Source organism: Salvelinus sp. IW2-2015, linkage group LG4p (genome assembly GCF_002910315.2).
Source record: "Salvelinus sp. IW2-2015 linkage group LG4p, ASM291031v2, whole genome shotgun sequence".
Classification (NCBI taxonomy): Eukaryota; Metazoa; Chordata; class Actinopteri; order Salmoniformes; family Salmonidae; genus Salvelinus; species Salvelinus sp. IW2-2015.
In genome coordinates this window covers 24,426,797-24,451,940 of record NC_036841.1, presented here as the reverse complement: position 1 = coordinate 24,451,940, position 25,144 = coordinate 24,426,797, and the positions used below count along the sequence as shown (strand labels likewise).

Below are 25,144 nucleotides of genomic sequence, written 5' to 3'. Positions count from 1 at the left end.
GAATGGTACCCTTCTCTTCCTCTCGGTTTCAAATGTGTGGATCTTGATGGCTTGTTAATCAGGATGGAGCAGGGTACCAGCTACTATGTACTCCTCTGTTGTCTCTATAGCTGAACAGATAAAATACATGAAGTGGAAAATCAAACAAACACTGGGACGCTATTTTCTCAATCAATGCTTCTCTTGACTCTTCAACTTTTGGTAGCAAATACAGACGGTCTACTAAGGGCTCACTAACCTTGGGCTGGCTGAGAGGGGTCAGGGAGTCTGGGACTAGTGGTCAACGGTCGGCCCCGCTTTTCGCTGGCCAGAGAGCCTGACTCAATGGTCGTACCACCTGAGGCCGTGTCGCGCTCTGCTGTCTGAATAGTTTGGCAGTCAGACGTGGGGTCAACCAGCCTCCGGTAGCCCCACTGGTGTCTCTGTGACCTGACGCTGGTCAATAGTTTCTTCAAGGCCTGTCTGGGAGCACCACCTAGAGGCCTGGATGGTTCTACCATTAAAGGCAAAATAGTAGTTTTTTTTGTGCACATGATCCGAATCCATTTATTACAGTTTGCATAACCTTTTTTGACAACACTATGGTCATCCTCTGATAGTCAGAAATTCAAACATTAATCAAAGCCAGAGTCCAACATCAGAATGTCATCCATCTTATCACCTTCATCCTGTTGTTCCTCTGCCCCAGCCAAGGGTGTAAGGTCAGGAGTGGCCTCCTCCAGGGTCAGGTCTCGGTCTTCATCCTGGCTGCCAGTGGACACAGCTGCGAGAGGCTCTGGGACCAGCTGCAGCACCAGGGCACCTTTCACTCCTGCAGGCAAGAGAGCAGTACATGTTTAATTAGACGAATAGAGAAACTCCATGCCCAACGTACTAATGGTAATTAGGTGTCCTAACGATGTGTCCACACGACTGTCTAGGATAGGGTAAATCTCTCCATTTCAATCAAGTAAAACAACTTATCTATGCACCAGGGCAATACCAACAAATGTTGTACTCATGGCCAGAGTAGAGCACTCGGGTCTGGTAGATCCTGATTTGGACCCCCCACCTCCCCTCCTTACTCCTCTCTCCAGTGTACATATCCTCAAAAGTGAACTCCATGTCCCTCTGCCAGTCCTCCCTCATCTCCTGTCTCTTGTAGAGCGGCTGGAAGATCTGGGCAGGCATCTGAGTCATCACCTGCCTGCGCCTCAACAGGTCTGTCTGATGCATGTGTTCCAGGTCCACCAGGAGACGCTCTCGGTCCTGACACAGCAGAAAAACATAAGTATTGCTGTTGTCTTGGCCTTGACGCATACAATATGCATTGAAAGGATTTCAGGCATTCCTTTAACAGCTCAGGACAGATTTATCCTCGTAATGCAGAAAGTTGTACATTAACTTTTCTGTCATGTTATCACTTGAATAGTCTTCAACAAGTTGAGTGTGATTGTGTATAAGTATGTACCTGTGTGAGCCGTTCCCTCCTCAGTGCGTGGTTGCCCCTAAGACGAGCTTTCTCCAGCTGCTCCTGTCTCTCCCTCTGCTCCTCCTGTCCTAGCTCCTGCAGGCGCCGCACCTCCTCCCATGCCTTTGGCTGAGGGAACAAAACACACCGGTTACATTAGAAATATCACACTGGGCCATTGCATATTTTTTAGCTTTGAAAGAGTAGATTACCTGTGCTGTGTCGACTTCCCTGTCCACTGCAGTCTCTGGCATGTGATAGTGGGTCACAGAGAAGGCATCCACGTCCGATTTCTTCACTCCAGGTAGCTTCCTTGACTCAATATTCTGTTAATAGTCAAATGAAATGCACAAACATTTTGGAATATCTTTTCTGGTATTGTTTAGATAAGCTCTATTCAGACTGTTGTTAGCTAGTACTACAAATGAATACTTTTAAATGTGTGCTTTTAGAATGTTATGTGGGTTCTGTATTCCATTGTTTCATGCTGCATCTGATTATGAACTTCCCATCGCAAACCTACAGGCTCATAGTACAACTTTTTAATGGTAGGACCACAGGTCACAATGTGCCCGAATCCTAAACATGAATTGTACCTCAATTGGGTTGGGTGGAAGGGATGGGAGGTTGGCCACTTTTGCTGCCCTCTCCTTCTCCACTTGTATGGCCTTCTTCCTAGCCTCAAAACTTTGGGGAGAAGAAAAACAAATTAATATAAAACAAAGTAAAAAAAATACCATGTTTGTTTGGCCAAATAAAATCCAGTGGATAGGCTCACCGATTTTGTTCCTCCTTTTCTTTCTGTCTCTGTGATTTGAGCTCTTTGATGGCGTCTCGATAGCGCTCATCTGCCCGAACGTTATTCTCCTCATTTTTCTGTGCAATTGCCTCACAGTCAGGCTTCTGGGGAAACATGACGTGTGCCTTGATCAACCTGTTGTATAGTGAAGTAAAGACAGTTATTTTGTGATCTGGGGCAAGACCCATGACCCTAAACATTCCAACAAAACCCAGTAACATTACACTGGCAGTCTGCAATGGATCACACATAGCTAAGACATGGGTTGAGAGATTTTACATTTTCTTTGGCATTTCTATGTCCCTCTCCCAAAACTCGGAGATTGTCCTGATATAACTTTTGCAGGGTCTCCTGTTTCTCCCTGTGCTGTCGCTCCCACTCCTCCTTCAACTCCTGCGCCAGGTTCTGCAGCTCGCGCTCCAGTCGCTGCCGAACTTCCGTGCGGATTTGCAGGGCGATATACCGCTCCTGTTCCCGCACCTGTGAAAGAGTGGTAGCTAATGATCCACACTTGGCAGTGTATGCATTGGCATACTGACAGTGAGTGTTTTCTAGCTAGTTTGCTAGCCGTTAGCTACGGTATACCTGTTCTATTCGCAGCTTCCTTCTCCTTTCGTGTTCCTCTCGAATGAGTTGCGCTTCTTCATTTGGACTTAACCGTAATCGAGACACCTTTCTCTTCATCTTTAGAAAATCCAGGGATGTTGCCAGGCGAAAAGATTAGTTCGCTGGTCTGGCTGAAAAACACCCATGAAACAAAGGCCATTCAGTTGTTGTGCTAAGCTAGCTAGCTAGCACCAGAAACTTCATAGCAGAACAAATATACCCGTTTTCGCATTCTACATTGTTTTAAATCTTTATGATGCGTTAGCTGAACAAATAAATAAAACACTCTGCTAATTTGAATTAGCTAACGTTCAAATGCGTTGCAAAATCATCTTCGAAAGTGTTGTTTATTAGCCAACGCGTAAAAGCGTTAGGTCGTCGTCAAACGTCACTTTCTGTATTTTAAACTGCCCGCTAAATCATGTGATTGGATGCGTTCCACCATGACCACAAACTGGGCGACTATGGCTGCGTTTAGACAGGCAGCCCAATTCTGAAATGTTTCCTTAATTGGGTGTTTTTCAGAGCTGATCTTTTTTTTCGAAAGACCAATTAGTGAAATAAATCAGAATTGGGCTGCCTGTCTAAACACAGCCTTAGAAATGCTTGCAACATATAATTTATCTGTTGCTGCATTGCTGATGAAAGGACCAGTGCAGTCAACTTGATTTTCTTGTGTTTTTTATATATTTCTACTTTATGAGGTTGGAATAATACTGTGAAATTGGGGAAATTATGATAACGCCCTTTTAGTACAAGTCTTTGGAAAGAAATGTCAGCCTGTTTTGATGGGATGGAGTTTTGGCCTGCCTGGTGAAATCACAGAAGGTAACTATTTAATAGACCAATAAGAAAGAGAGTTCCAACCCAATCTGCCAATAACAGCTAGTTTTCAGTTTTCCCCTCTCCAATTCCAGACAGTCCTAGCTAAATTCTTGCTTGAGATATTGCTCTTCCACTACAAGACAATGGTACTAGCCTACGGATCAGCAAGAGGAACTGCCCCTCCATACCTTTAGGTTATGGTCAAACCCTACACCCCTAAACCGAGCACTCCATCACAGATAGAACAATGAGACAGATATTTCAACGGATTTATAAATGTGAAGCACTTGCTTGGCTTTTCCACTCACTACCAAATATGGTAGTGAGAGGAAGCCCAGTATCCGACAGTGGGAGAAGATGGAACGAGATGGATTTTGGCCGACATTCTGCAAATTTTCTCATTGATGAAACACTTGATCTTAATAATACAGTTTTCTGAGTGCAAAGGCGAATTGAGTTATTGCACACGCGCACTTCACAGAGTAGGAGTTCCCTAACGGAAATATGCAGATGTTTGCTAGAACGGGCTAATAGGATCTCGCTAGCTCGTGCTTGGCAATGCCCACCTCCTTGCTTGTTCTGCCCACTATGACTCATTTGTTCCCATTGGAAATGGGAACTTGGTTTAGTTATAAACACCCTGTTCTGCTACCTCTGGTCTCATTAGCCCTCCCACCCCTATGAGAGGGCAGCATCCGCTCAGTCCAGTCCAAGCTCTTCTCTGTCCTGGCACCCCAATGGTGGAACCAGCTTCCCCCTGAAGCTAGGACAGCAGAGTCCCTGCCCCTCTTCCAAAAACATCTGAACCCTACCTCTTCAAAGAGTCTTTTAAATAATCTCACAGCACCCCTCTCGCACCCCTTCCTCACCCTGCCCCCAAAATGCCTTTCGTGAACTAACACTCGCACCTTACTTTTCCCCCCTTACTAGCTCTGACTTTGCTGATAGATTCTTTATTGATATCAAATTTACTTTTGATTTGATATTGAGTTAAACATGGCTGTATTGGACCTTTAATAAATAAAATACTTGACGAAATTGTTTTCTTTATCAGTTATTAAACACAAAATTGCCTGAACACACAGTATGTGTGGAACGTACCCATATATTGTACACTGAAATGCACTGTAGGTGGCAGCATAGCCCACGACCAGGGGTTTCCAGGACAGTACACACGAAGAAGACATTGCAAAAGTCGCCCTTTTCTTAACTGTGAGCTATATTTATATTTAGCTAGTTAGCTATCTATCTCACATTCCGTTGAAAATCGTTTGATTAACATAGATTGTATTCCACTTGTATCTAATTGTAATGTGTATTAGGGAGCTGGATTTTATACTAGGCTAATTGGACTGGCTTGTTTGCTTTGTTTAGCTAGCTATCTGTTGTTAGCCAATGCTAAAGTTAACTAGCTACAGTATGTGACAATGTCTAGCATCACTCATTGCCAACTAGCTAAGTTAGCCAACTATATTTTCTACATGGCTAGCTGTAGTCTTTTTAGCTAGCTCCTTATTTGTCTTAACTTGCCCATGGTCTATGATCATCATAGTTATGGTGGGTAAAATGTAGTGATTAGAATGGTTTTGTGTGCTTTAGGTGTGACTCCTCTTCACCATCAACATGTCGGGTAGTGGTCCAGCAGTGCGTGTCAGCATCGAGTCGTCCTGCGAGAAGCAGGTCCAGGAGGTGTCTTTGGATGGCATGGAGACATATGTCCCTCCCTTGTCCATGTCCCAGAACCTGGCCAAGCTAGCCCAGAGGATCGACTTTGGCCAGGGATCAGACTCCGATGAAGAGGGGGCGGAAACAGAGCCCAGGGACCCCCAGGAGTGGGGGAAGCAAGAACCAGAGGAGGATGAAGGTATGTCACCCCATGGACACATTCAGTGTTTGTCTTGCGATAGAAAAATTACACATTTACCTGATTTTGTTTGATATTAATAGTTAGCAATTAATACTTAACAAATATGAGGATATTTCTGTCCTGTTAGTGTCTGTGTTTTTATGGTCTCCACTCTAGTTCCCTGCAGAGATGGTTTGAGCTGACAAATGAGTTAAAGACAGCGTTGCATAGACAATAATGTGTTTTCCTAGAGATAGCTTAGGAGTAGAACAATCCCTCATTGTCTCAAAATCATCTTTGCATCTGGGAAACTAAGCCAGGGTTTGGGTTAAGACAACAACCCACATGCAGATAATGACAGGATGAACCCAGAGTGGCTTATGATGCTCTTTGGTCTGCATGAGGGGGGTTGAACCAACCATGGCTGAGCATTGTTAGTGTCAGCAATATAAAGTATTCTTCATATGTGTGAATGTTAGGTTACTCGGTCCAACACTCAAGGGTGGGGGGGTCAACCAGCCCCATTATTGCAATAATTAATCAATATTAAATAAAGATGATTGTTTGAAGAATTGACCAAATCGCTCTCAGGACTGAATTTCCACGACAGTCTACACCAGCGTCATTAATTGACTGTAAAGATATTATTTCTGCCTTGGAGAGTTATTATCGAAAAACCACCGTACCTTATGTTCCTGAGACCATCTTATAGACATCTGTAGCAGGGCTGCAATGATACCAATAGCACAATATTTTTTCCATGGCAAAAATGAAAACACAAAGCAGACCTAAGTCTTTGGTCCTTTGAAAACCTGCTGTCTGTAAAACATTGTGTGCTATAGCTTGGAAAATAAATAAATGTGACTGGATGACAACATAATGACATTTGTTTCCAACATTAGGTCTGTTTTCCTAAAAAATTAAATCCGCTTCGTGTTTTGTTTCCTTGCCACGATACTAATAAGTATCGCAATACTGGTATGTACCCGGCCCAAATCTGAAGCAACACTTATGATTTCTATTAAGCGCTCTGTAGGGAGTTGATCTGAACAGAATGGTTGATTGATACTTGCTCCTTCTTCCAGCCACAGTGAAGTTCCAGCCGTCCTTGTGGCCCTGGGACTCTGTGCGTAACAACCTCCGCAGCTCCCTGACAGAGATGTGTGTGCTATACGACGTCCTCAGCGTAGTCAAGGAGAAGAAGTACATGGCCCTGGACCCAGTGTCCCAGGACCCCTCAGCCGGAAAGGTAGGCCTAGCTAAGTGGCTTTACTCCGGACTTCAATCTTTTCAATGCATCTCAGTAGTCTTAAGTGGTTCTTTCTTCATTCTGTCTTCATTTGCACTGATGTGGAAGAACTAAACTGATAATGAAAGCTAATTCCCGGTACACAATACACATCCAACATATTGCTTACTTTGATCCTTCCTGTGTTTTGAGGTCACTGCAGATGAAGGAGATGAAGCCACTGGACTATTTGACATGTACCTATGACCTCACTCTCTCTCCCCTGACCTCCCTACCTCACTCCTTACTATAGACACCCCAGGTGTTCCAGCTCATCAGTAAGAAGAAGTCTTTGGCCACAGCAGCTCAGCTGCTCCTGAAGGGGGCAGACAAACTAAGCAAGTCAGTGGCAGAGAACCAGGAGAACAGGAGACAGAGAGACTTCAACTCAGAGCTGCTGCGGCTCCGCTCGCAGTGGAAACTACGCAAAGTAGGAGACAAGATCCTGGGAGACCTCAGCTACAGGAGCGCAGGTGTGGAGGCTTTAACTCTGCTCAAATGTTTCATTTAGTGTCATTGCAGTATTTACCACCTTCTGCACATTCATTGTTTTTATGACATTATATAGCTAATTTCTAATGCCATGTATCTCTCTGCAGGATCCTTGTTTCCTCATGCCGGCACCTTTGAGGTGATAAAGAACACGGACATCGACCTGGACAAGAAGCTCCCGGAGGATTACTGTCCACTGAACGTCCAGATCCCCAGTGATCTGGAGGGATCAGCTTACATCAAAGTGAATAGATACTGCTCAGGGAACATACCTCATTGTGATAATGTTGATGTTCGGCCTGGCCTCTCAAACATTATGTGTTGTCTTCCAGGTTTCAATCCAGAAACAAGCCCCTGACATAGGTGACCTAGGCACTGTGAGCCTGTTCAGGAGGCAGCCTAAAGCTAAAGCAGGTACTCAGCCATGGCATGTGAAGCTGGAAGCTGCCCAGAACGTGCTGCTCTGTAAGGAGATTTTCGCCCAGCTGTCCCGGGAGGCGGTTCAGATCAAGTCGCAGATCCCCCACATCGTAGTCAAGAACCAGATCATTTCTCAACCCTTCCCAGGTGAGGACACTTCACAATGCTTTTAGGAGAGTTATTGTAGCCCATGGAAAATGAATACTCCATGAAACCATGCATTTTGCAAAATCAATGCGTTTTTGTTGTTGTTGTCTGTTACCTGGAGTAGTACGTTCTAAGTGTCCAGAGATGCTTTAGCTGTTATTTTGCTGTTATTCACCCCTCGTCAGATGTGCAGAGTCCTACTCTTAAGAGATTTCTGTATTACACCACTATTAAGGTTGTCTATCCTCCCTGCAGGTCTCCAGTTGTCCATTTCTCTGTGTCACTCCACTGGAGAGAAGAAGAACCAGAGGGCGTCACCAGAGAAACCCAAACCCGACGACCACCTCTATGTTTTAGAACACAACCTGCACCAGCTCATGAGAGAGGTGGGTCCGCCAGTCTTTCTGGGTGGAAAATTCTGGAACTAAATTGAACCTGACCATCTAGTAATTATATTGTTGACCAAAGACGTACTCAGACAGATACTGACCAAACTAAGTCCCCCGTGTTTTATTTCATCTTATACATATGCACATGTGTGTATCACTGCTGATTGTGTGAACTGTGATACATATTGATCAATATAAATGCCCGCCCTTCCCACCCACAGTTCCACAAGCAGACCCTGAGTTCGATAGTGATGCCCCATCCGGCTAGTGCCCCCTTTGGCCACAAAAGGCAGCGTATGGCAGGGCCCATGGCCTACGACAAGGCTGAGATCTTCAACCTGCAGCAGAATGAGGGCCTACTGGAGAAGATCATCAAACAGGCCAAACACATCTTCCTACGCAGCAGGTAGGCACAAAAACACACCACATCAATGGTAAGCTCATACTGTCATATTGTTTTATTTTTTAATAATATTCTTCTGTCAGGCTTGTTGTTTCACTCAAAGCACCCCTTATCTTTTTTGTCAAATCACAAATCATGAAAATGTTTGCACAATGAAACAATATGTTACTGAATAAACATTTTACAGGACAGCAAATCAACATTGACTGCAAGTCCACCCCTCGTGTCTGTTTCAGGACGGCGCGGACCATCGACAGCCTGGCCAGCCGTATAGAAGACCCCCAGATCCAGGCCCACTGGTCCAACATCAACGATGTGTACGAGTCCAGTGTCAAAGTCCTCATCACCTCCCAGGGTTACGAGCAGATCTGCAAGTAAGTGGAGCAGGAGCCAAGCCAGAGCAACAGAGGCAGAGTACTGTTAAAGTCAGGAGGACTGGCTTGGCCAGAGCAACAGAGACAGAATACTGTTAAAGCCAGGAGGACTGGCTAGGCTAGAGCAACAGAGACAGAGTACTGTTAAAGTCAGGAGGACTGGCTTGGCCAGAGCAACAGAGAAGAGTACTGTTAAAGCCAGGAGGACTGGCTAGGCTAGAGCAACAGAGACAGAGTACTGTTAAAGCCAGGAGAACAGAGGCAGAGAGTACTCTTTCTACATTGTTTAAGGGACAGTGTTTAGAGAATATACTTCTGGGCCAGGAAGTGTCAACATATCTTCTAGGCAAGTTGGTTAAGAAAAATATCTTATTTACAATGACGGCCTACACTGGCCAAACCCGGCCGACACTGGGCCAATTGTGCGCCGCCCTATGGGACTCCCAATCACGGCTGGTTGTGATACAGCCTGGATATATGGTGAGAATAAATTAAAAGGGAAAAAGTTAGGTTCCGTGCTTGAACAACAGAAGAAGAGGTTTCACCTTAATGAATTACCACCAATTTAATTGGGCAATTATTCAGCTTTTTCAACGTTCGGTAAAAATAAAAAGTATTGTCTAGCAATAAACTTTGACCATGGAAAAAGAATGTTCCATGACCTTCTGTGTGGGTGTGTGCAGGTCTATCCAGCTGCAGCTGAACATAGGGGTTGAGCAGATACGAGTGGTGCACAGGGACGGCCGTGTCATCACACTCTCTCACCAGGAACAGGAGCTGCAGGACTTTCTTCTCTCCCAGGTCAAGGGACTCACTGACTGCTGTCACATCACCGTTAACTGCTGTTTATGTACCCAGTATTACACTCAAGTATAGCTAGAAGCCACCTATATATTCTAAAGTGCATAACATTTGCTAGACCTAGTTCTTCACTTGGCTTATTGCTCCAGGGAAACTTTTATTCAAATCAATTTCAAAGTATTGATGTAGCCTTTTTGTAGCTGCCTGTCTGAACCAGTGTCAGTAACAGTGTCCCCTGTGTCTGTCCCCTGGCACTACAGATGTCTCAGCACCAGGTCCATGCGGTACAGCAGCTGGCTAAGGTGATGGGTTGGCATGTTTTGAGCTTCAGTAACCATGTGGGCCTGGGCTCTGTGGAGAGCATCGGTAATGCCTCGGCCATCACCGTCGCCTCCTCCAATGGGGAATACGCCATCTCGGGTACCGTCTTCAATCAATCAATCTGGCATATTGGATGTCATACACCTTAAACAACTAATTTAGTCTGAAAACTAATATAATGACTGAAATGTATAAGCTAATGGTAACATTTGTCCAAATTAATGTGTTGTATCTTCTCCAGTGCGTAATGGTCCAGAGAGTGGCTGTAAGGTCCTGGTCCAGTTCCCACGCAGCCAGAGCAAGGAGCTGCCCAAGTCTGACGTCATCCAGGATGGGAAGTGGAACCACCTGCGAGGGCCCTACAAGGAGGTCCACTGGAGTAAGATGGAGGGACGCAACTTTGTCTACAAGATGGAGCTTCTCATGGCTGCCCTCACCCCCTGTCCTTAGGTCTGGCCACTATCACACTCTCTCTCTCTCTTGCTGTCTCTGAATGTTTTCTATGTGCTGAATCCTAACTTGATCCACTTTTGTGGAAATCATGCATTTATGTTAGTAGAATTGCTTGGACATTTGACTTACCCGTGTCAATGTAAAAAAATATATATTTCAAATGTTGTTACAGTAAAAAAAACTCAGCTGTGAAAATAAATATATTATTTGTTTCCACTTGTCAGTGTGTTTCCTTACATAAAATAGCATGGACTAATATCAGCTGTTGTGTGTACAGTAAAATAATACATGCAGCTAGTCTTGAGGCACGTAGGTTGACAATCCTTCATCTGTTCCTGGAATCAGTAACCTGGTCATATTTACACGCTGTGGACGCTTAACATTAGTCTTTAATTTTTAGCTCAGATTGGTTTTTGGGCAGTGTCATCTGGCTGTCTCATAGATCTTCATATCAGAGAGGTTGCAGGTCAGTTACATCATTCTCTGGAGAGAGAACATGAGATTCAATGACACACAAACCGAGTACATACAAGAACAATTAAACTTGAGTCGTTGAATTACTAAATGTATCTATTACACCAAAAAGCATTCTAAAATAATTTACCTGGCATCTGCTGCCTCTGTCTCCATGCCTTGATCCGGCAGTAGGCTTTGTCCATGAGCCACATGGAGACCATGAGAAAGCCAGCCAGGGAGGCCAGCCCTACAGCAAACACTGCCAGGTACTGGAGGTCCTCATATAGAACTTCTACAACACAGGGAGGGAGAACACACCATGTTCATTCTCACTTCCGCTAACTAGCTTACTCAGAAATGAAGGTCACTTGTACTGAACTACTTGTAAAGATACTGTTCATTAACACCATAAGGCCGCTACAGAAACCGTCTCCAGGACTGAGAAGAAAACAGTTCCATAAAGGGGTTCTTGTAAATGTCGGCTATGATGAAACACTAACACTGTACCGTAAAGCAAAATGCCACATTGTGATACAGGCCTGCGCCCACTATTCACTCACCTTCCACCTTCAAGACAAAGCCTTCATCTTTGCTGCTCCCGGACAGTTCAGTCACAGTGATCACGTAGAAGCCGGCGTCTTGAATACGTAGGTCCGACAGTCCCATAGACCCATTAGTGTATGTGTGGACTCTGTCCATGTAGTCCTCTGATACATTGGTATACCCACCAGGTTGCCACGCCCCAATGTCTCTGCTCACCCTGCCAGACATAAAGGTCCACTGTATGGTGGGAGTCCCAACACAGGAGATGTCCACAGAGAACAACACATCCTGTTGGACAGGCCTGGTCAGACTCTGCTGAGGAGACCGTATGGAGATGGCTCCAGCTGCCAGAGGAAGGACATAGTGGAGGGAGGAAGGGAAAAAGAGGAACAGTGCTGGTTAATGTATGATAGATAGAGAGAACCTGATATATATGATTTGTATTTTAGAATCAGATAAATCAACATATTATGACCCACACACTGATGTGTTATTGACATGTTATCACCATAGAAACTTCCTGACTCGAGCCCACTTGCCTTTATATGAGCAAGGGATCAAATACCTTCAATTTTTCTTTTCTTTAGAGCACAATTGGCCCCTCTGTTCTGGACATAAGAAATACCCACCCTTTACACTACTCCCTTACATAACCAGTTCCACAACAGACATTACATAACATATTATTCTATAAAAAACAGACTTTTACATTTATATTGGCCTATTTCATACTGTATGATGGGGTTGCTGTCATCAAATTACTTTGAGATGGCTCATTGGTATGTGATTCTGGCGCTTCGCTCATCTCAAATCAAAGTTTATTGGTTGCGTATACAGATTTGCAGATGTTATCGCAGGTGCAGCGAAATGCTTGTGTTTCAAGCTTCAACAGTGCAGTAATACCTAGAAACTACAAAACAATACACATGTTAACCCTCGCAAAGCTGCTGGCCTCAGAGCATGTGCAAACCAGCTGACTGGAGTGTTTACAGACATTTTCAATCTCTCCCTATCCGTCTGTTGTCCCCACGTGCTTCAAGATGTCCACCATTGTTCCTGTACCCAAGAAAGCAAATGTAACTGAACTAAATGACGATCGCCCCATAGCACTCACTTCTGTCATCATGAAGTGCTTTGAGAGACTAGTCAAGGATCATATCACCTCCACCTTACCTGACACCCTAGACCCACTTCAATTTGCTTACCGCCCCAATAGATCCACAGACGATGCAATCGCCATCGCACTGCACACTGCCCTATGCCATCTGGACAAGAGGAATACATATGTAAGAATGCTGTTCATTGACTATAGCTCAGCATTCAACACCATAGCACCCTCCAAGTTCATCATTAAGCTTAAGGACCTGGGTCTGAACCCCGCCCTGTGAAACTGGGTCCTGGACTTCCTGACAGGCCGCCCCCGGGTGGTGAAGGTAGGAAACAACACCTCCACTTCACTGATCCTCAACACTGGTGTGCCCCCTCCTGTACTCCCTGTTCACCCATGACCGCGTGGCCACGCAAACCTTCAACTCAATCATCAAGTTTGCAGACGACACAACAGTAGTAGACTTGATTACCAACAATGACGAGACAGGGAGGAGGTGAGGGCCCTGGGAGTGTGGTGCCAGGAAAATAACCTCTCACTCAGTCAACAAAACAAAATAGATGATCGTGGACTTCAGGAAACGGCAGAGTCAGTGTGCTGAAGGAGGCGCAACAGTGCCTTTTCAACCTCAGGAGGCTGAAGAAATTTGGCTTTGCACATAAAACTCTCACAAACTTTTACAGATGCACAATTGAGAGCATCCTGTCGGGCTGTATCACCGCCTGGTATGGAAACTGCACTGCCTGCAATCGCAGGGCTCTACAGAGGGTGGTGCGGTCTGCCCATCGCAAACTACCCGCCCTCCAGGACACCTACAGCACCAGGACCAGGAATCCCAAAAGGATCATCAAGGACAACCTCCACACGAGCCACTGCCTGTTCACCCTGCTATCATCCAGAAGGCTAGGTCAGTACAAGAGAGACTGAAAAACAGCTTCTATCTCAAGGCCATCAGACTGTTAAATAGCCATCACTAGCACATTAGAGGCTGCTGCCCTATATACACAGACTTGAAATCACTGGCCACTTTAATAACTGTAACACTAGTCACTTTAATAATGTTTACATATTTTGCATTACTCATCTCATATGTACAGTCGTGGCCAAAAGTTTTGAGAATGACACAAATATATAATTTTCACAAAGTCTGCTGCCTCAGTTTGTATGATGGCAATTTGCATATACACCAGAATGTTATGAAGAGTGATCAGATGAATTGCAAAGTCCCTCTTTGCCATGCAAATGCACTGAATCCCCCAAAAACATTTCCACTGCATTTCAGCCCTGCCACAAAGGGCCAGCTGACATCATGTCAGTGATTCTCTTGTTAACACAGGTGTGAGTGTTGACGAGGACAAGGCTGGAGATCACTCTGTGTCACGTTCGTTGTAAGGTGGAAGAGAGGAGGACCAAGGCGCAGCGTGATACGAATACATTCTTCTATTTATTTAACACGAAAACAAAGAACACTTAAACAAACTAATCAAAACAACAAAACGAACGTGAAGCTATATATATATATAAAGTGCAGACACAAGCAACCAATACATAGACAATAACCCACGAAATCCCTAAAGAATATGTCTGCCTAAATATGGTTCCCAATCAGAGACAATGATAAACAGCTGCCTCTGATTGAGAACCAATCTAGACAACCATAGACATACAAACACCTAGACTAGAAAACACCCCATAAACATACAAAACCCCTAGACAAGAGAAAAAACACATAAATCCCCCATGTCACACCCTGACCTAACCAAAATAATAAAGAAAACAAAGATAACTAAGGCCAAGGCGTGACACTCTGTCATGCTGATTGAGTTCGAATAACAGACTGGAAGCTTCAAAAGGAGGGTGGTACATGGAATCATTGTTCTTCCTCTGTCAACGATGGTTACCTGCAAGGAAACACGTGCCGTCATCATTGCTTTGCACAAAAAGGGCTTCACAGGCAAGGATATTGCTGCCAGTAAGATTGCACCTAAATCAACCATTTATCAGATCATCAAGAACTTCAAGGAGAGCGGTTCAATTGTTGTGAAGAAGGCTTCAGGGCGCCCAAGAAAATCCAGCAAGCGCCAGGACCGTCTCCTAAAGTTGATTCAGCTGCGGGATCTGGGCACCACCAGTACAGAGCTTGCTCAGGAATGGCAGCAGGACATCTGCATCTGCACGCACAGTGAGGCAAAGACTTTTGGAGTATGACCTGGTGTCAAGAAAGGCAGCAAAGAAGCCACTTATCTCCAGGAAAAACATCAGGGACAGACTGATATTCTGCAAAAGGTACTGGGATTGGACTGCTGAGGACTGGGGTAAAGTCATTTTCTCTGATGAATCCCCTTTCCGATTGTTTGGGGCATCCGGAAAAAAGCTTGTCCGGAGAAGACAAGGTGAGCGCTACCATCAGTCCTGTGTCATGCCAACAGTAAAACATCCTGAGACCATTCATGTGTGGGGTTGCTTCTCAGCCAAGGGAGTGGGCTCACAATTTTGCCTAAGAACACAGCCATGAATAAAGAATGGTACCAACACATCCTCAGAGATCAACTTCTCCTAACCATCCAGGAACAGTTTGGTGACGAAGAATGCCTTTTCCAGCATGATGGAGCGCCTTGCCATAAGGTAAAAGTGATAACTAAGTGGCTCGGGGAACAAAACATCAATATTTTGGGTCCATGGCCAGGAAACTCCCCAGACCTTAATCCCATTGAGAATTTGTGATCAATCCTCAAGAGGCGGGTGGACAAACAAAACCCACAAATTCTGACACTCTGAACTCCAAGCATTGATTATGCAAGAATGGGCTGCCATCAGTCAAGATGTGGCCCAGAAGTTAATTGACAGCATGCCAGGGCGGATTGCAAAGGTCTTGAAACAGAAGTGTCAACACTGCAAATATTGACTCTTTGCATCAACTTCATGTAATTGTCAATAAAAGCCTTTGACACTTATGAAATGCTTGTAATTATACTTCAGTATTCCATAGTAACATCTGACAAAAATATCTAAAGACACTGAAGCAGTAAACTTTGTGGAAATTAATATTTGTGTCATTCTCAAAACTTTTGGCCACGACTATATATAATGTATTCTATCCTATTCTACTGTATCTTAATCTATGCTGCTCTTACATTGCTCATCCAAATATACTGTATATATTGTCACGCCCTGACCATAGAGAGCCATTGTTTCTCTATGGTGAAGTGGGTCAGGGCGTGACTGGGGGTGATCTAATTTATTTATTTCTATGTGGTGTTCTAGTTTATTTTCTATGTTGGTGATTTGTATGATTCCCAATTAGAGGCAGCTGGTAATCGTTGTCTCTAATTGGGGATCATATTTAAGTAGCTGTTTTTGCCACCTGTGTTGATGGGATATTGTTTTGAGTTAGTGCACGTAGCAACTCTGTAGTCGCGGTTCGTTGTTAGTTTATTGTTTATTTGTTTTTGTCTTTGCTTAGGCAACAGTTCCCAGTCCAGAGCTTCCGGCGACGGTTCCCGGGCCAGAGCTTCCGGCGACGGTTCCCGGTCCGGAGCTTCCGGCGACGGTTCCCGGTCCGGAGCTTCCGGCGACGGTTCCCGGTCCGGAGCTTCCGGCGACGGTTCCCGGTCCGGAGCTTCCGGCGACGGTTCCCGGTCCGGAGCTTCCGGCGACGGTTCCCAGTCCGGAACCTCCGGCGACGGTCAACGGTCCGGAACCTCCAGCTCCATGGCCGGAGCCTTTCCCTGTGCCGATGCTCAGTCTGAGCACGGCGTCCAGTCCAGCTCCAAGGCCAGAGTCTTCTTCTGCGTTGGTGCCCAGTCCAGGCACAGCGACCAGTCCCGCACCATGGCGGGAGTCTTCCTCTGCACCGATGCCCACTCCTAACACGGCGTCCAGTCCCGCTCCATGGCAGGAGTCTTCCTCTGCACTGATGTCCAGGCCAGGGCCGGTGTCCAGTCCAGCTCCATGGCAGGAGTCTTCCTCTGCACCGATGTCCAGGCCAGGGCCGGTGTCCAGTCCCGCTCCATGGCAGGAGCCTTCCTCGGCATCGAGATCCAGTCTAGGCACAGTGTTCAGCCTGGGTCCATGGCTGGATCCGCGGGATGAGCAGGTTCTTCGGCCCGCACCAGAGACGCCACCGACACTAATCACCCCCCCCCTACCCTCCCTATTTGGTTTCAGGTTTTGCGGCTGGAGTCCGCACCTTTGGGGGTACTGTCACGCCCTGACCATAGAGAGCCATTGTTTCGCTATGGTGAAGTGGGTCAGGGCGTGACTGGGGGTGATCGAATTTATTTATTTCTATGTGGTGTTCTAGTTTATTTTCTATGTTGGTGATTTGTATGATTCCCAATTAGAGGCAGCTGGTAATCATTGTCTCTAATTGGGGATCATATTTAAGTAGCTGTTTTTCCCACCTGTGTTGATTGGATATTGTTTTGAGTTAGTGCACGTAGCAACTCTGTAGTCACGGTTCGTTGTTAGTTTATTGTTTATTTGTTTTTGTCTTTGCTTAGTTTCACTTTCTAATAAATAATGTGGAACTCAACATCCGCTGCGACTTGGTCCGACAATCATTCCAGCGAACGTGACATATATATATATATCAGAGAAAATGACTTTACCCCAGTCCTCAGCAGTCCAATCCCTGTACCTTTTGCAGAATATCAGTCTGTCCCTATATGTGTATGGACAGTATATGAATAGAGCAGTAGTTACGGTATATAGGATGAGCCATGACTAGAATACAGTGCATTCAGAAAGTATTCAGACACCTTGACTTTTTCCACATTTTGTTATGTTACAGCCTAATTCTGAAATTGATTAAACAGTTTTTTTCCCTCATTAATCTACACACAATACCCCATAATGACAAAGGAATAACAGATAAAAAAAAATGTTTGTAAACATATTAAAAAAACTGAATATCACATTTACGTAACTATTCAGACCCTTTACCCAGTACTTTGTTGAAGCACCTTTGGCAACGATTACAGCCTCGAGTCTTCTTGGGTATGATGCTACAAGCTTGGCACACCTGTATTTGTGGAGTTTCTCCCATTCGTCTCTGCAGATTCTCTCAAGCTCTGTCAGGCTGGATGAGGAGCATCTCTATACAGCTATTTTCAGGTCTCTCCAGAGATGTTCGATCGGGTTAAATTCCGGGCTCTGGCTGGGCCACTCAAGGACCTTCAGAGGCGTGTCCCGAAGCCACTCTTGCGTTGTCTTGGCTGTATGCTTAGGGTCGTTGTCCTGATGGAAGGTGAACCTTTGCCCCAGTCTGAGGTCCTGAGTGCTCTGGAGCAGGTTTTCATCAAGGGTCTCTCTATACTTTTCTCCGTTCATCTTTCCCTTGACCCTGACTAGTCCCTGCCACTGAAAAACATCCCCACAGCATGATGCTGCCACCACAATGCTTCACCGTAGGGATGGTGCCAGGTTTCCTCCAGACGTGACGCTTGGCATTCAGGCCAAAGAGTTCAATCTTGTTTTTCATGGTCTGAGAGTCTTTAGGTACCTTTTGGCAATTTCCAAGATGGCTATCATGTGCCTTTTACTGAGGAGTGGCTTCTTTCTGGCTACTCTACTGTAAAAGGCCTGATTGGTAGAGTGTTGCAGAGCTTCTGGAAGGTTCTCCCATCTCCACAGAGGAACTCTGGAGCTCTTTCATAGTGACCATCGGGTTCTTGGTCACCTCCCTGACCAAGGCCCTTCTTCCCCGATTGCTCAGTTTGGCCGGGCGGCCAGCTCTAGGAAGAGTCTTGGTGGTTCCAAACTTCTTCCATTTAAGAATGATGGAGGCCACTGTGTTCTTGGGGACCTTTTGGTACCCTTCCCCAGATCTGTGCCTCGACACAATCCTGTCTCGGAGTTCTACGGACAATTCCTTCGACCTCATGGCTTGGTTTTTACTCTGACATGCACTGTCAACTGTGGGACCTTATATAGACAGGCCTTTCCAAATCATGTCCAATCAATTGAATGTACCACAGGTGGACTCCAATGAAGTTGTAGAAACATCTCAAGGATGATCAATGGAAACAGGTTACACCTGAGCTCAATTTCGAGTCTCATAGCAAAGGGTCTGAATACTTATGTAAATAAGATATTTCTGGATTTTATTTTTAATACATTTGCAAACATTTCTAAAAAACCTTTTTTCGCTTTGTCATTATGGGGTATTATGTGTAGATTGAGGAGTATTTTTTTCATCCATTTTAGAATAAGGCAAAATGTAACAAAATGTGGAAAAAGTCAAGGGGTCTGAATACTTTCCGAATGCAATGTACCTATAAAGTGGGAAAAACAGTACAGTATGTAAACATTATTAAATGCAATCTTATAAGGTGCAGTAAGTAGTGTACAGGGTGGTAGCCTGCTAGTAACAGTGACTAAGGTTCAGGGCAGGGTACTGGGCGAAGGATGGCTAGTGGTGACCTGGAGATAAAAGCTGTTTATCAGTCTCTCGGTCCCAGCTTTGCACCTGTACTGTCTTCACCTTCTAGATGGTAGCGGGGTAAAATAGCCACGGCTCGTGGCTGAGGTCCTTGATGGCCTTCCTGTGACACCAGGTGCTGTAGATGTCCTGGAGGGCATGCCGTTTGCCCCCGGTGATGCGTTGGTCTGGCCGTTCCAACCTCTGGAGAGCCCTGCGGTTGCGAATGGTGCAATTGCCGTACCAGGCGGTGATACAGCCCGACAGGAGGCTCTTAATGGTGCATCTGTAGAAGTTCATGAGGGTCTTAAGAGCCATGCCGAAATTCTTCAGCCTCCTGTGGTTGAAGAGGCGCTGTTGCACCTCCTTCACCACACTGTCTGTGTGAAGGGACCATTCCAGGTCGTCAATGATGTGCACGCCTAACAGCCTGAAACCTAAGTCATGTCCAAGTCAGTCTTGAGACCAGTAAGATGTTAGAAATGTTAGGAATTTAAAAATATATTATACTATAGAACAGGTTCTTCCAGGTACTGTGAACCTTCTGCGTCACTGTCTTTAATAACAGGTTGTTCTTAGTTCGTCTTCCTTGAAACTTGCCAAACAAGCTTATGGCTTCTGGAAAGAAATGCTGTCGGCATGCTCAACCGTTGTCGCTCATTCAGCCGATAGAAACTTTCAACTGGTTTTCCCCACCAACCAACGAGTCGGAGTCAGAGCCCGAGTCAGAGCCCAAGACTTTCCAGGTCTCTCCTCCACCTGTTACCGGGTCTGAGCCTCCCACCACTAGCTCTGACAAATTGAAAACACTAATCATTGGCAACTCCATTAACCGCAATATTAAACTTATAAATAATTATCCAGCAATCATATATTGTTTACCAGGGGGCGTAAAGGCTAGTCTGAAGAGTGTAGGTTATAGGGATATTGTTATCAATGTCGGCACCGACGATATTAGGATGAAACAGTCAGAGGTCACCAAGCGCAACAAAACTTTGGCGTGTAACTTAACTAGAAAGATGTGTTGGCATTGAGTAATTGTCTCTGGCCCCCTCCCAGTTAGGGGGAGTGATGAGCTCTACAGCAGACTAACACAAATCAAACTGTTTTATGCCCCTCCCAAAATATAGAATTTATACATAACTGGCCCTCTTCCTGGTACTCACCACCAACAGGACCAAGTCTGGCCTGCTGAGGAGGGACGGACTGGAATGGTGCTCTCATCTTATCTATCAACATAGACAGGTCTCTAACTTCTCTAGCTCCACAATGAGATGGGTGCAGGCATCAGGCTGTTAGCCAGCCTGCCAGCTTAGTGGAGTCTGTTCCCAACACAGTCAGTGTAGTCCGCTCAGTTTTCCCCATAGGTCGGGCAAAACTAAACATGGCGGTGTTCACCTTAGCAATCTCACTGTAATAAATACCTCCATTCCTGTCATCATTATTGAAAGAGATTGTGTTAATAACTCACATCTCAAAATAGGACTACTTAATGTTAGATCCCTCACTTCAAAGGCAGTCATAGTCAATGAACTAATCACTAATCATATGATGTGATTGGCCTGACTAAAACATGGCTCAAGCTTGATGAATTTACGGCGTTAAATGAGGCCTCTCCTCCTGGTTACACTAGTGACCATATCCCCTGAGCATCCTGCAAAGGTGGAGGTGTTGCTAACATTTATGAAAGCAAATTTCAATTTACAAAAAAAGTCTATGCAGTCTATGCAGCCTTCTCAATCACTTTCTATAGCTACTGTTTACAGCGTTCCTCGCTGAGTTCCCTGAATTCCTATCGGACATTGTAGTCATGGCAGATAATGTTCACATTTTTTATGACTTCAATATTCACATGGAGAAGTCCACAGAACCACTCCAAAAGGCTTTCGAGCCATCATCGACTCAGTGGGTTTTGTCCAACATGTCTACGGACCTATGCATTGTCACAATCATACCCTGGATTTAGTTTTGTCCCGTGGAATAGATATTGTGGATCTAAATATTTTTTCTCATAATCCTGGACTATAGGACTAGCATTTTATTAGGTTTGCAATCGCAACAAATAATTAGCTCAGACCACAACCAAGGATTATTAAAACCCTTGCTATACATTTTCGGACAACCCAAAGATTCCTAAATGCCCTTCCAGACTCCCTCCACCTACCTAAGGACGCCAGAGTACAAAAATCAGTTAACCACCTAACCAAGGATCTAAACTTAACCTCGCGTAATACCCTAGATGCCGTTGCACAGCTAAAAACAAAAACATTCGTCACAAGAAACTAGCTCCCTGATATACAGAAAATACCCAAGCCCTGAAGCAAGTTTCCAGAAAATTGGAACGGAAATAGCGCTCCACCAAATTGGAATTCTTCCAACTAGCTTGGATACTCGGACAAGTTCTTGCCTGCTTTAGATCTTATCTGACAGGAAGATATCAGTTTGTTTCTGTGGATGGTTTCGGTGTTGCTCAGTTCCATTTTAGGAACACTACTGTTTTCACTGAGTGTATAAAACATTAGGAACACCTTCCTAATATTGAGTTGCACCCTCTTTTGCCCTCAGAACAGCCTCAATTCATCAGTGCATGGACTCTACGAAAGCGTTCCATAGGGATGCTGGCCCATGTTGACTCAAATGCTTCCCACAGTTGTGTCAAGTCGGCTGGATGTTCTTTGGGTGGTGGACCATTCTTGATACACACGGGAGACTGTTGAGCATGAAGACCAAGCAGCATTGCAGTTCTTGACACATTCAAACCAGTGCGCCTGGCACCTACTACCATACCCCGTTCAAAGGCACATAAACTTTTGTCTTGCCCATTCAGCTTCTGAATGGCACACATACACAATCCATGTCTCAATTGTCTCAAGGCTTAAAAGTCCTTCTTTAACCTGTCTCTTCCCCATCTACACTGATTGAAGTGGATTTCATAAGTGACATCAATAAGGGATAATAGCTTTCACCTGGATTCACCTGTCATGGAGAGAGCAGGTGTTCCTAATGTTTGGGACACTCAGTGTATACCTCTTAGGGATGTCATTCGGAAACACAATGTTAACTTTCACTGCTATGCAGACGACACTGATGAGACATGGTGAATCCCCAAAATTGCCTACCTTGAAAGCCTGTGTTTCAGACATATGGAAGTGAATGGCTGTCACGTTCTGACCATAGTTCTTTTGTATTTTCTTTGTTTTAGTGTGGTCAGGGCGTGAGTTGGGTGGGTTATCTATGTTTTGTGTTTCTATGTTGGGTTTGTCGTTTGGCCTGATATGGTTCTCAATCAGAGGCAGGTGTTAGTCATTGTCTCTGATTGGGAACCATATTTAGGTAGCCTGTTTTGTGTTGGGTTTTGTGGGTGGTTGTTTTCTGTCTTTGTGTGTCTGCACCAGACAGTACTGTTTCGGTTTTTCACATTTGTTGTTGTTTGTATTTTGAGTGTTCACCTTCATTAAACAAGATGAACAATTACCACGCTGCACCTTGGTCCGATCCTTCTTCCACCACAGACGATCGTTACAATGGCGACAAATGTTTTTACTTTTAAACTTGTACAAAATAGAGATGCTAGCTCTAGGTCTCAAGAAACAAAGCGATGTTCTGTTTGATATGACAATTAATCTCAATGGTTGTATCAAAATAAAACTGTAAAGGACCTGAATGTTACTCTGGACCCTGATCTCTCTTTTGACAAATATATAAAAAATATTTCAAGAGCAGCTTTTTTCCATCTTCAAAACATTGCAAAAATCTTTTACTTTTTGTCAGAAAATTACGCAGAAATGCCAATCCATGCTTTTGTCACATCGAGATTAGAATTCTGCAAAGCTCTACTCCCTGGATACCCGGATAAAGCACTAAATCAACTTCAGCTAGTGCTAAATACAGCCGCTAGAATCTTGACTGTTAAGGCTTGGGCTGATTTCAAGGTTTTACTGCTAACCTACAAAGCATTACATGGACTAGCTCCTACCTTTCTCTCCAATTTGGTCCAGCCGTACATACATACACGTACCCCACGGTCATGCAGGCCTCCTTCATTTTCCTAGAATTGTTAAGCAAACAGCTGGAGGCAGGGCATTCTCCTATAGAGCTCCATTTTTATGGAATGGTCTGCCTATCTATGTGAGAGAGATAGACTTGGTCTTGACCTTTAAGTTTTTCTGAAGACTCTCTCTTCGGTAGGTCCTATGATTGAGTGTAGTCTGGCCCAGGGGTGCGAAGGTGAACTGCAAAGCACTGGAGTGATGAACCACCCTTGCTGTCTCTGCCTGGCCGGCTCCCCTCTCTCCACTGGGATTCTCTGTCTCTTACCATACTACGGGGGCTGAGTCACTGACTTGCTAGTGCTCTCTCATGCCATCCCTATGAGGGGTGCATCACGTCGTGCCAGGCCTTTTTTGCTATACTCGAATTGTTCGGTTTTGCGCCCACTCAGGCTCGTGCGGTGGGGGAGATCTTCATTTCTGCTGTTCTGCCTATGGAACCCTGACCTGTTCACCGGACGTGCTACCTTGTTCTGGACCTGCTGTTTCGACCCTCCCTCTCCCTCTTTCGCTCTCTCTCTCTCTCTCTACCGCACCTTCTTTTTCGACCTCTGAATGCTTGGCTATGAAAAGCCAACTGACATTTACTCCTGAGGTGCTGACCTGTTGCAAACTCTATAACCACTGTGATTATTATTTGACCCTTCTGGTCATCTATGAACGTTTGAACATCTTGAAGAACAATCTGGCCTAAATGGCCATGTACTCTTAAAATCTGCACCGTGCACAGCCAGAAGAGGACTGGCCACTCCTCAGAGCCTGGTTCCTCTCTAGGTTTCTTCCTAGGTTCTTGCCTTTCTAGGGAGTTTTTCCTAGCCACAAACTCTTTGGAGTTTTAGGCTGGGTTTCAGTATAAGCACTCTGCTGATGTAAAAAGGGCTTTATAAATACATTTGATTGATTGATTGATGGGTTTTGAATTGCCCACATGGCTACCTGCTTTCGGTTGTTTTATCATGTAAGATGTGTTGCAATCAATGTGAATTACTGACTCAGACACACCAGTCCAATTAAAGGTGTGTGTGTACACAAGATGAAGCATGCACTCAAGATGAAGCATGCACAAATCATTTTGTTACAGCGTGGAAAGAATGACAGAGAAACATTTGGCTGCCAGAAGAATGCCTTGAAACCATCATTCCGTATCGAAGTTTTGGTGAATTAACAAACCACTGTGTGTCTAACTGTACTATTATTCTGATACACCGGTACAAACCACATCAGAGCAAATGTTGGAGAATACTCAAAGTTAGTCAACTGATACCAGAAGAAAGTTTCTTCTGCAAGTGATTGGCATACATCATACACCCTGAGGCAAACATAGCCATGCCCTTAAACACGCAAGTACTCACACATTTAAACACGTTCAAATCAGTATTTCCATATATGAATACATGCTGACAGAAGTGTTTCCATGTATGGGTAGGATACATACCTAGGTGGCACACATACAATGTGAGGCTGAGGAAAAGAGCGACTTCCTGTGCGTCCCAGAGCCGCAAAGGCCACATTAGATCCCCAGGTCCATATATTCTCACCAGTACGGAGTGTCTACTGGGTCAATCCGCATTCTGGAGCATTCGCTTTACTCATCTCTGAAAATCCATTCTTTCCTGTGTTTCTCCTTCCTTTTTATTCTCAGTGTATTGTTAATGTTTTACTCTGGTGGAAAACATTATCTCTCTTTTGTTGGTGATGTTCTCTTCTGTCCTTCTCAGTTCTGTGCTCACTGGCTACCTAAGCTGCTCTGCCTGTGCAACGGCAGCTCACCTATCAGACAGGATCAGGAGGAGATTACTGTGTATACATTCAAACTAACACAGAGAGAAAGAGGGAGAGAGAGAGAGAGGGAGGGAGGGAGGCAATAACAGAGTAAACACACATGCAGACACACACTCATGCAGAAACACACACACACACAGAGAGACACACCTGTACTGCCACCCTGTACTC

General features: G+C 44.9%; 3 protein-coding genes across 8 annotated transcripts in view; 1 reads left to right on the top strand and 2 right to left on the bottom strand.

Moving 5' to 3' along the window:
* Window positions 1-3,263, bottom strand: part of LOC111960740 (centrosomal protein of 295 kDa) — a 9,016-nt gene extending 5,753 nt beyond the window's left edge. For 3 of the 5 annotated variants that reach the window (XM_070439093.1, XM_023982936.2, XM_070439096.1), the window contains exons 1-10: window positions 2,835-3,263; window positions 2,529-2,729; window positions 2,229-2,353; window positions 2,047-2,137; window positions 1,663-1,776; window positions 1,451-1,579; window positions 1,065-1,248; window positions 662-811; window positions 239-493; window positions 10-110 (exon numbers count right to left, since the gene is read on the bottom strand). In XM_070439093.1, the coding sequence (XP_070295194.1) occupies window positions 55-110; window positions 239-493; window positions 662-811; window positions 1,065-1,248; window positions 1,451-1,579; window positions 1,663-1,776; window positions 2,047-2,137; window positions 2,229-2,353; window positions 2,529-2,729; window positions 2,835-2,933 (1,404 nt within the window). In that variant the 5' untranslated portion in view covers window positions 2,934-3,263 and the 3' untranslated portion in view covers window positions 10-54. Of the gene's footprint in view, window positions 1-9; window positions 111-238; window positions 494-661; window positions 812-1,064; window positions 1,249-1,450; window positions 1,580-1,662; window positions 1,777-2,046; window positions 2,138-2,228; window positions 2,385-2,528; window positions 2,730-2,834 lie in introns of those variants that run through there. The other 2 variants (XM_070439098.1, XM_023982939.2) reach the window with 2 other exon arrangements.
* Window positions 2,690-10,826, top strand: med17 (mediator complex subunit 17). 2 transcript variants are annotated; one of them, XM_023982935.2, is made up of 12 exons: window positions 2,690-2,789; window positions 5,280-5,544; window positions 6,612-6,775; window positions 7,068-7,287; window positions 7,414-7,550; window positions 7,639-7,873; window positions 8,129-8,259; window positions 8,484-8,668; window positions 8,902-9,039; window positions 9,723-9,840; window positions 10,101-10,260; window positions 10,403-10,826. In XM_023982935.2, exons 2-12 carry the CDS (start codon window positions 5,304-5,306, stop codon window positions 10,609-10,611), a joined length of 1,938 nt encoding a protein of 645 aa, XP_023838703.1. In that variant the 5' UTR covers window positions 2,690-2,789; window positions 5,280-5,303; the 3' UTR covers window positions 10,612-10,826. The 2 variants fall into 2 exon arrangements, with proteins under 2 accessions (XP_023838703.1, XP_023838702.1); XM_023982934.1 differs by lacking the exon at window positions 2,690-2,789 and adding an exon at window positions 4,812-4,892.
* Window positions 8,698-25,144, bottom strand: LOC111960742 (V-set and transmembrane domain-containing protein 5). The gene is made up of 4 exons (XM_023982942.2): window positions 24,627-25,144; window positions 11,631-11,957; window positions 11,219-11,362; window positions 8,698-11,097 (listed from the first exon to the last, which is right to left on the bottom strand). Exons 1-4 carry the CDS (start codon window positions 24,700-24,702, stop codon window positions 11,066-11,068), a joined length of 579 nt encoding a protein of 192 aa, XP_023838710.1. The 5' UTR covers window positions 24,703-25,144; the 3' UTR covers window positions 8,698-11,065.

Excerpts from the sequence above, each read along its gene's own strand:
- med17 (XM_023982935.2), top strand. The coding sequence starts at position 5,304 with ATGTCGGGTAGTGGTCCAGCAGTGCGTGTCAGCATCGAGTCGTCCTGC. Across the intron at positions 7,288-7,413 it reads CCTCAGCTACAGGAGCGCAG|GATCCTTGTTTCCTCATGCC; the intron begins GTGTGGAGGCTT and ends ATCTCTCTGCAG. Across the intron at positions 7,874-8,128 it reads CATTTCTCAACCCTTCCCAG|GTCTCCAGTTGTCCATTTCT; the intron begins GTGAGGACACTT and ends TCCTCCCTGCAG.
- LOC111960742 (XM_023982942.2), bottom strand. The coding sequence starts at position 24,702 with ATGTGGCCTTTGCGGCTCTGGGACGCACAGGAAGTCGCTCTTTTCCTC. Across the intron at positions 11,958-24,626 it reads ATTGTATGTGTGCCACCTAG|CTGGAGCCATCTCCATACGG; the intron begins GTATGTATCCTA and ends TTCCTCTGGCAG. Across the intron at positions 11,098-11,218 it reads ACAGAGGCAGCAGATGCCAG|AGAATGATGTAACTGACCTG; the intron begins GTAAATTATTTT and ends TTCTCTCTCCAG.